The sequence below is a fragment of the Aptenodytes forsteri genome, unplaced genomic scaffold, assembly GCF_000699145.1.
Source record: "Aptenodytes forsteri isolate BGI_AS27 unplaced genomic scaffold, ASM69914v1 Scaffold346, whole genome shotgun sequence".
Classification (NCBI taxonomy): domain Eukaryota; kingdom Metazoa; phylum Chordata; class Aves; order Sphenisciformes; family Spheniscidae; genus Aptenodytes; species Aptenodytes forsteri.
The window spans coordinates 16343-27326 of NW_008794078.1; the positions used below are offsets into that span (position 1 = coordinate 16343).

Sequence of the window (10984 nt, forward strand, 5' to 3'; positions counted from 1 at the left end):
AAAAAAAAAAAAAAAAAAAAAAAGATGACAGCCATGCTTGCAATGTTTGTTTTAGAGCATCACAAGACTTTAAAATTGTACGTTACCAGAGGATTTCCTATCAAAAGAAGAATAAGAATAAAAAGTATGAAATCTTAAGATATATTCCTGTGTACGCATTTTGCCATGGGGATGGGAGAAAAGCTATAGAAATAATTTACTGCAGTAGCCATTCGAAATGTTGAGAAACGCTTCAGTAACACCTAAATATATTCCCCGTTTTCACTGTAATACTCCAGCTCTGAATGGGGGAAGCAGAATACAGAGACCTGGTAATATCACAATATACCATGTTTAATTTTCAATAAAACCTATTGAACTCATGAAAATAGCCACTTGCCACACAGCATTTTTGTCAATCGGTAAGATACAAAGCATACAAACTATGGGAATTGTGTCTGACCCAGCCCATCTCACTTCAGCTGAAAAACATTTGAAGAAGCGAGTGCAAGTTTGCAGTGGCCAAGCAACCTTCCTTATCACAGACAAGGGCAAGACCTCATACTTGAGAAGAGCAAGGCTGCAGGCAATACAAAGCAAGCTGCAAATGCAGTGTTTTTCCCTTACGGTAGCCGAAAGCATTTTAGTCCAAATTTTTGGTATCCATTACTGGGTTTTGGGGTTACCCCACACACACTTTGAGCTGTATCGAACAACTTGGCTTACCTGGAGGTGCACTGTGCTTGTATTCTAGCTTGTGCTGTGGATTCTTCCTGCAAAGAAAACAGTAAAAGCTTGATTTGCCACCTTGTTCCACACTTAGCAAGCCCAGAACTCCTTGGTATTTTATGGATAATTTTCTTTTTTTTTTTAAATAAAATTCTGTAACCAGTGCCTTACTGCAATGTCTCAGCTTACAGCATGTAGGGTGGAAAAAAAATCAGGTTAAATAAGAGTTCCTCTTGTTTCAGCATTAAAAAAAAAAAAAAAAAAAGGCTGATCTAAACCAAGAGATGAGATAGTTTCCAAAGTTGTATGATAAGATGCATTTGTTCAGCATAATAAGAACTGATCCAATTATTTACTCTCACTAAAAATGAAACCAGAATATAACTTCTGGTTATTAAGTACAATGCATGCACAGTGCATTGCAGGTCTGAGACATCCAGGCATAGCTTCCACATTCTGAAACATAAGGCTACAAATTAAATAGTTTGGGAAAGTTAAAGAATTTGGAAAGAACTGCTTGTCTCGAAGATCACAGGGAGAGGCCACAGAAGGATTCTTCAGAGAGATTACTCACTTCTGCAATAGGCTGCTGCAATCCAGCAAGTTCAGTTTACAAGGTTGTATGTCTTCTATAAAAAAATAGCATCAAAGCAATGAAAGAAAATTTAAAGTCAGCTTACTCTTGGATCTGCAATACACGTTCCTCTCATTCAGGCTGTGATGCAGGTCATTAACACACTGACTGATCTTCCCCCCCCAGTTATCCAGTGCTGCTCTAATGTTTCAACTTGGTCCAACTTACATTGTGCTAATCTGTGTTGTTGGTACATTAGAGGCTTTTCTCAGGGCTGCATGTTAAAATAGTTTCAACTCAATTTATTTTTGTGCAGAAAATTTTAAAAAATTCTAACTTTGGAAGGAAGCCAGTTCAGTTGTCCTAATTTTTGCTTCTGAAAATAAGCAACAATTAAAGCCCACTATTTAAGAATGACATACCACGTGACATTGCTTGAAACTTGAGATGAATTTCTGCAACTGCAGAAGTTTTTGTATATTTTACAAAATACCCTTGCTGTGAAGACTGCCTTGTAAAATCAGTTGCTTACTTATGTTTTCTTATTCTTCAAAGAACAAAGTAATAGTTAGTCTTCAGCAGAAAAATCTTATTTTTATGTCAAATAACTTGTGACAAATTCACATACTTCAAGTTAATTTACAATTGTATAGCTACTGCGATCCCAAAATACATTACGCGTGCATTAGAAGTGATAGTTATCTGAATAAAAAATGGAAATACAGCTTCCTATTAAGTACATTGTACTGGAACAAAAAGAATTGACTATTTCAGTGTTTTACTACTACTGTCAGCATCAGACCATTTGATCCTAACTCAAGGCACAGCATTTAGATCATTTAATTATGCTCCCTTCAAGTAGTAGCCAACAGATAAAGACAACAAAAATAACAAGAAACCCTTTCAAATTGCATCCATTGCTTTGTTGAAAGAATTATCATTGCTTCATGGGTGCCTCCTTTCCTCTACCCCCAAAGAATGAAACACATTTTAAGAAATGATCAAGTAATATATGAGCACAGAGGTTGCCTTATCTGGAAGGAGAGACAGTTTTGGTTTTGGATAAAGTATTCATTGTACTCCTGAAAAGTATGTTGGCCATTTCGTTACCGGTATAAACCCAGATTTCTCATCCTGAGATAAGAAAGTAATCTCATAGCTATTTTTCAGAAGAGAAACACTTTTTCTGTATTAGCTGAATATAACATGGCTTTTTCTTAAAAGCTACCCTCCTTTTGTTACATTTCATAGAGAACACACCCTTTAGGATTACTACACTTTCTGGGAGAGAGGGGAGAAAATGTTTCTGCTCAGGCACAATCTTTATTAACAACAGCTGTTAGTTTCCCAGTTAGCCCCCACAGAAGTACTGTTGCCTCAAAATATATCCTTTTGTCCATTGTGTCAATTACACAGCAGTCGTTAAACTCTGCTAAATAAAAGTGTAAAACCTAGACACTGAGAAACAAAGTGGAATAAAACAATCTTCTGAAGAAAATCAACAGTGCTTAAAAGAATCTGCAGTCAGCCATAAACTGGATTTTATTGCTGTTACCTAAATTATGCCTTCTAACAAATCAAATACTGATTAAAATAGAGTTTTTGTACAAAATTGCAACAAATACTTTATCAAAATTTAAACTAAAATTTACATATCAAGAACAACATGTAAAAATAAATTATTGTTTATATTAAAAAAGAACAGTTTACTACATGTTGACAAGTATAAAAGTGTTGATCTCTAGGTCATTGAATAAGTTCCAAAAGTCAAGTTTTCATGTTCACTAGCTGAAATCACTAACAAATATTTTGCACAGACTTTGGTGCTTTAAAGGTAGCAGCCCGTCCACAGTAAATTTCAGAAGGCAGTGAGACTTTAGAAAGAGCCATAACAACAGCCTACACTTAAGATTTAACATCAAGAATTACTCATTATGCTGTTGTCATTTTGTAACTTCAGGGGAGAACAGTCTTAACCTGTAAAACAAGAAAAGCCATTTTGTACAGTGTTTCTTACCTATAACAAGCCGTTCCATATGGACATTCAGGCCGGTTATCATCATTATCCTGAGTTACAATCTCCGTTTCATGATAGTCATCATCATTAGGGTGACTGAACTGCTGAAAGTGAATGGGATTCTTCCTGCAAAAGACAAATACGTATCGAGAATTGACTGTTCCATTGAAACACGAGAAGCGAAGATAAGAAAGGTGTTACTGAATCAGTGACAATTCATTTTTCTGTGGTTACATAAAGAGGGGCTTTTAACGTTTAACTTGATGCAGAATGTAACACCTACCCTTCAGGATAACAGAAGAAAAGCTTTGTCTCTGCACAGGCTGCAAAAGAGGTTAAAACAGGAATTTTCCTCTTTGCCACCAGCTTTAAGTCTCAGACGTCCAACATGTACACAATCTACTGCTGTAGTCATACAGCATGAACCTTACTCAGCGGGCGACTTCCTCAGTTACGACTCCCTCTGGAGCTACTAAGTGCGATAGAAACTTCTACTTGAAGTCTTAGCTCAAGTTGGAAGGGCCAACACATGGCAGCCAAACAACTGCAGTGCTAAAGGCTCCCCACACGCTTCGGTTATTGCGTATTAGCTTCAGGCGATCTGTCTCAACTATTATTTCTGTTCTGTATACAAGTTACTACTCACTTGAACACTTCAAATGCCTGCGTATTATTCCAGATGGAGCAGTCCATCAGACATTACATTGATTATGCTGTCAAGTTTGGTTGGCTACCATGACGTACCCTAAGACATAACAGCTCTGCATATAGCTGAGTCACACCAATGTTAGTGATGAGAGCACATTACTAGCATCCATGACTTTTTGCTCTACAACACTTAGACAGTTGAATCCAAGGTGAGCAAGTAGTGAATACAAGTACATGCATCATTGAAAGAACATTTCTACTGTTTCTAGGCAATATATTTGCACACACACCATATGAGACAAAGCAGCTATAAACAACACTACTTGGAGAAGAGTTTGCTTTATAAAACTTCTGTAAATGATGTTAAAAAGAACACAGAAAAACAGGTTATGACTTCAGGAGAAATTCATATGACAGATCAAAACATACTGCAAAAATTATGTCAAAGTGAACATACTGGTGCCAAAAATAAATCTACTTTTTCCCTATGATTTCTTTTAGAGATACTTTTTTCCAAGCATAATATTTAAAAGCATGGAATGCGAGATATTTTAATAAATTATTTTCCAAAAGACATCCACAATTCAGTGATTTACCACCCTAATTCCCAGAGAACATAATCTTCAGTGTATTTGTGCAAATTATAAAAGCGAACTGCTTGCCTCAAGCAAGAGGAATGACAACTTTAAACTACCGAGTAATTATGCTTTAATTTACACTTGTTACAGCTGCATTTAGAAACACAAAGCCAGAAACACTTATGTAGCTAGCTACATACACAACAGCTTCCTCATTGATCACAGGCATTCCTTCCTTTAAATTCACTACTACCTCTTATGAACTTTATAGGGAACAGCCAATGTTAATTTCAGCATTTCAACTACTACCCTAAGAAAAAAAGCACTTCTGTTACAGCTTTTGCAAAATCCTTACTTAAGCACTGTGAGCTCCACTAGCCATTCAGGCCTCCTTTTAGGCATTCCAAAACGAGTGGATATTTAGTATTAATACTTTCAATCTCCATTTGCCTGCTCTTATGAACTTTATAGGGAACAGCCAATGTTAATTTCAGCATTTCAACTACTACCCTAAGAAAAAAAGCACTTCTGTTACAGCTTTTGCAAAATCCTTACTTAAGCACTGTGAGCTCCACTAGCCATTCAGGCCTCCTTTTAGGCATTCCAAAACGAGTGGATATTTAGTATTAATACTTTCAATCTCCATTTGCCTGGTATCTTTCACTGAGGAAGCTCAACAAGCAAGCTACAGATAAACTCTTCAATGAGCTACTTATCAAAGACCCAGTATCCCTTGGATCTGTTTACATAGGTGACAGACTTCTTGTCCTGGTCTTTTATGTTAATTTCTGCAAACTGTAGGGTAAGTAAATACTGTTTCACTAGAAATCATTGCAAGGTTGCATTTACCAGTCATTTACTCTACCACAAGTTCTCAGGAAACCACTTTTTACACCAAATTCAGGCTGGCTGCCTACTTCTTTTCCCATTTAAAAACAGTATCAACTTAGTATCAACTAAGTCATTTTAGAGGTTACTTGCTTTGTTTTCTAAATGCATAGAGCTAGCTTATTAGCAATAGTAGCAAGAATTTTGAGTCATTTGAGACACAATTCATCTTCTCAAAGGGATACAGAAGCAACTAATGTTCTGTGAAATAATTTTTATATTTATTCCTACAATAAGATACATGTAGCGTCATAGTCACCAAGGAAAGAAGGCCTAATAGCTGCCATGTAGCCAACCTACTGTATTTTAGAAGACATCCATTTCCTTTCAAAAATTTACTTTGAAACCTACTTGGACAACACCAAACAGCCCTTGAAGGAGGAAGAGAAACAAAACGGTCTTGATGTACGCTCCCTATCACAAGGCTTCGGGATTCTTTGGGCCAGCGGATGATGCTCCTCAAATTATACATTACCTGTGAAGCATCTTAAACATGTCCTACTTCAGATGTTCAGAACTAATAGAAACATCATATTTTATCTTACATTTACCTGGATAGTTTGTACGTATTCCGCTTCTATGTGTTGTGCAATGATATCCAGCAAAATAAATAGAAGCAGAGAAGTGCATTGCTTATATTAAGCAAACATTTTCCCTTCTTGCAAAAATCTAAAGCTTCTTCCTTTTATTAAGGGTTTGGGTTGTTTGAGGGGGTTTTTTGGGGTTTTTTTTTAGACACAAGAGATTTGAATTGTAAGAGCATATCATCTATCACGCCATGAGTTGCACTCCAAAGTTAATTAGTTTCACAACAAAACCTCACTGCACAGGAATATGTTATTCACTTGATCAAAACAAAATCATTAAGCTTTACTCACAAAAAATTAACAATTAAAAGCCTAATATAAGAATAAAGTTTTATGGGAGATTTGCCTTCTCATAAACATACACAGTTACTGCAACTTTCTTTTCACAGAAGCTCTGAATTTGTGTACTCACACTTAATGATGCAGAAAATTATGCAAATAAAACTGATAAAGTTCTTCAGAATCAATGCAGTAATCTCAAGCAGAAGTTGAGTATTGCTCAGTGAAATATTTAAGACAGTTTTATGTCTGTGCAGCTACCAGAAGCAACTTAAAAGCTTTTTCTAAAGCAAGTTTAACTGATTAGGTCAGAATCCCTGGCTCTTCATAATCACATGCAGAAGACCCTTGCCATCTCAAGGGCTTATTTTCTCAGCTACTAAAGAAACTGGTAGTGGTAGTGAAAATGTAATGAATTACCAGCACTAGTTATAAAGCCATAGAATTCAAGCCTGAAGTTATGCCACAACTGTGCATAAGATGTTTGTATGTTCTAAATAGTAAGTCTTCTTAGAAGACAGGACTCAAAAAAAGACAGATGCAGGTCTTCAGCTGCATTTACAGCAGATTTACAAGCTTCAGGTGAAAGAAAAAAATACTTATTTTCATAAACAAACAAAGAGCAAAACATTTAGAAGAATGCACATATAAATCCAAAGGGTGGTTGAGCGTGCCCTGCTTTGACAGCTATGGGAAAGATTTACACATACCCACTCAGCAGAGCACCGTATCGCAGGCTAGCAAAAGGACAGAATTGTGGACAAAAATTGCAGGTTACGGTTTTAGAGATGAGAGTTCAAATCTACTGCACCCCTTCTACGCAGCCCTTGAAAAGGGTGTTTGGTTTGGATTTATTTTTAATTCCCTGTTCTTCTAAGTGCAGAAAAACAAGCAGCAGACAAGAAAACAAACACAAGACAGTATTCAAAGAGTAAGTTCCTTGACAACAAATACAGTCAGATATAACACACACAGAGCACTTAGCCTCCTGGTGGTAATAGTTTTTTTTTGTTTTGGTAAAGCTTCAGGCTACCTCAGAAAGAGAACCTGACACTGAAGAACGATGACAGGAAGAATCCCTGGAGCAAGAGGTGTGCAACAAGCTTGATTCTTTCAAAAGCAGTGTTTTCCAATTCGTAAATGAAGAAACTTAACTATGGGTTACAAAGTTATTTCCTAAACGTTTACAATATGTGTTAGAGAAATCTAATAAAATTAATAGAACTAACATTTTATCTTTTCAATTTGTGCTATTTTGCTAGGTACCTACCAAAGGTGCCAAAGTCATATCCAGAAGACAAGTATCTCTTAATAGGAGTTTACAAAATAAAGACTAGAACTCTGAAGAACATTTAGTTATTGGATAAATGACATTTTATGAACAAGAAACCTCACCCAGAAAAAAAACTTTATGTAAACGTTACAGTTACCAAAGCAGTACTCATTTAAGAAATTGACTCCTACAGTACATCTTGTTAGAAGACACCTTTCATAAGGTTAAAGTAATGAAGGAGAGGGAAACCAACTATCCATTGTACTCAAAAGAGCACTCAAAGCAGCCCCTCTTCCTTAGCAACTCTAAAAACTAGGTTTTGCGCCAGGAAAACACTACACAATGAAAAACTGAATATGCTATCAATGTGTTCCTTCAAAGCACCTATTCACGTCACACTTACATACATGTTCTGTTAAAAATATGGGTAACTGCAATGACTTGCTTTACTCTAACATAGCTATCCCATCGATGCAGAAAGACTACTTGGTGGTCTTGTATTAAAAGCAAATACTAAGACAGACTACAAAGCATATTTCTTTTGCTGCAAACAAGCAGGTTTAGTCTCACGACACTTCCTGAAGATCAAAGCTGATGTTTTTGATACTTCATCTTTACAAATTTCTCCAACAAAGTAAGATTTTGTTATGTGTTATTTCAGAGCATTCTTTTTTCTTATAAAGCAATACTTTCCAAAAGTATTCCTGCCAAACATTTTGGAATAAAGACCCAAGAAGAAATGTGCACATGCAGACTCCTATTCCATATTATCTGCAACTACAATTTGCCTTCCTAAACATTTTGAATCCTTCAGCATACCAGAGCATTAAATCAGCTTAATCCCCATACAGGGGAAAACTTGTCTGAGCAAAATTAAAAGTAGCTGGAGCAAACTAGAAGCTGCATTTGTACTACTGTATCAGCTTAACTGCCTAATAAAACATGTTTTTATCATATTCATTAAGGGCAAAAATTGAGATATGTGGAAGAAAGCTATATGAAAACTGGAAGCCTGATGTGTCATTAACACAACAGCTTTACGCTTTTGATTTACACAGTTATCTGCAGCATTAGGCACACCAAACATATACAAGAACCCATTTATTTGTGCTTGCTTGCTTCCTAAACAACCTCACTGTTTTTCCTATTGCTCAAGCCCCTTGGGGTTGGGGGGGGAGGGGAATAATAATAAAAAAATAAAGTAACAGGACCCACTGTTTCCTGGCTTAGCCTTATCTTTTGTGCTTACAATGTTCATGGATTTACCCAGAGCTCAAAACCTTCTCCTAAATACAGTTTTTAGGTCATTGGTCATTTACTAGTCTCAAGACCACCTCTAGATTTGTATCTTCCCCTCAATATATCAACACATGGCACTCCAGACCTTTTCTGGTCAGAAAGAACTAGCAGGAGACCAAGCACTCAGCACTGATGTTTTGGAACTTCACTTGAACATTTGTATCCCCCGGAAGATTTGTATGACAGATCTTTCACTATGAATTGAGGGGGGGGGGGGGGAAGGGGGGGGGAAAAAAAAAAGCTCTTCACTTGTATTACCAGAGATGCCAACCAGATAAGGGTTAACATGGAGTTTGTAAGTATGCCTTGTTCTATTTTTAGGGAGGGAGTGGAAGCTAATGAAAAAAAGCAGACTGGCCAAGCAATAATAAAAGTAATTCTTGATTATTTAAGGAATGACAGATAATATGTATTTTAAATATTCAGATCACAAAACATGCAATTACTTCAATAAATACAATCATCTTTCACAAAACTTTCATCTACTAATAAAACAAGCCTACAGGGTCTATGTTGGGCATTTCAACCATTTACATCTCTTCTCCCTCCTGGTACACACAGGTTTTTGGTTTTGGGGTTTTTTTTTTATATTTCTTTTCTTTTTAAAATGGACCTTTGTTTCTTATTTCCTACAACACTTCATCTTTTAATTTGTTGAAGTACTTCATCCCTTGTTTGGCTTATATTAGCCGTTAGCAAGACATCCTGGCTCCTCTTTTTATACTTTTAAAATTCTTGTTATGCCATTTGTTTCCCATCAGTCCCCTGCTCACCAAAAGATTTTTTTCAAATCAAAGCTTGTAACGACTTTACTGTTTTCTCTTCCATTGCTAATACATTACTTCTTAATAATAAGCTATCTTAAGCTAGTTTTAATTTTGCTTTACCTGTAACAGCCTGTTACATACATGCAAGGTGTCCTCTTATGCTTGATCTGTCTGGAGCTTTCTGAAGCATCTGCACTTCTGGTTGAATCAGAAATCTCAGTCTCGTAATCCAGATTTGCATCAGGCTCAAGAATCCCTTCCTGGGCACCAAAATATTGGGAAGTCCTGCCCCAGTGAGCTGCTTGGCTTGTAGAACCAGTAATCTGCTCTTTGTTTTCTGTTTCCTCAATTCTATTTTCTTTACTGGAGATCTGACCTACTCTTTTAGACCATTTACTATGCAGCTGCCTATCATTTTTTTCCAGAGAACTTCCAGGGTTTTTTGTTCCAGTCTTGCCATTTCCTTCCATGTTTCTCATGGTACTCTCAAGAGGAAATCCAGATGTATTCTGTGGAACAAGGTTACATTTTGAAGGACCTGAAAATTTACACTCTTCAGAATTAAAAGCTTTAAGGTCAAACTCTACCTAATCTCATCATTCCTGTTTTCAAAATCAGAGAATCATAGAACAGCCCAGGTTGAAAAGGATCTCGAAAGATCATCTGGTCCAGCCTTTAAAAACTCGTACTCCACTTTCCAAACTCAAGTTAGCTGCTAAATACAGCTGCTGAATGAAAGGCTCAAGTTAAGAACACACACGCAAAATTTAAAGAAAAACTTAGCCTAGAGCTCCCGTCCTCGGCTTTAGTTCCCTCACAACACAGTCAGGCTCCTCTCTCGCCACCTCAGTTTGTGAATAGTCCAAGGACTTTAGTTTAAATTAACTTTTGATTAAAAGTACTGCTCCTGAAAAATGAATGGGGGTTATACATGTGAAGATATAGTAGAGTCTAGAAGAGCGTACACTCCTATACAAAAGTCAATTTTAATCTCTTAAATACCAAGATATATGGAATATATATATTTATCTTTATATGGGAGATACATGAGAATTCATGATATACATCTTGAGCTTAATCCCACCCCAACACATCTTAAATGTTTCAGCTCGTGACTCTAAATCATAAAACAGTCTGTCAGTAGATACCATCAGGCAAAGATTTCAGTTTTGACAAACACTGCATTTTAAATTTTGTAACACATGTACATTTAAAATAGAATCATAGAATAGTTTAGGTTGGAAAAGACCTTTAAGATCATCACGTCCAACCATTAACCTAGCACTGCCAAGTCCACCACTAAACCATGTCCCTAAGTACCACATCTACACGTCTTTTAAATACCTGCAGGGATGGGGACTCAACC

At 36.5% G+C, this 10984-nt stretch overlaps 1 protein-coding gene across 3 annotated transcripts in view; it reads right to left on the reverse strand.

Annotated features, from left to right (window-relative positions):
• APLF (aprataxin and PNKP like factor) overlaps positions 1 to 10984 on the reverse strand; it is a 26997-nt gene that overhangs the window by 6554 nt on the left and 9459 nt on the right. For all 3 annotated transcript variants that reach the window (XR_002086354.1, XR_002086353.1, XM_009290760.1), the window contains exons 5-7: positions 9739 to 10127; positions 3300 to 3425; positions 706 to 752 (exon numbers count right to left, since the gene is read on the reverse strand). Coding sequence is in view for 1 of the 3 variants with exons in the window: in XM_009290760.1 (XP_009289035.1) it covers positions 706 to 752; positions 3300 to 3425; positions 9739 to 10127 (562 nt within the window). In the remaining 2 variants the exon portion in view is untranslated. The remainder of the gene's footprint in view (positions 1 to 705; positions 753 to 3299; positions 3426 to 9738; positions 10128 to 10984) is intronic.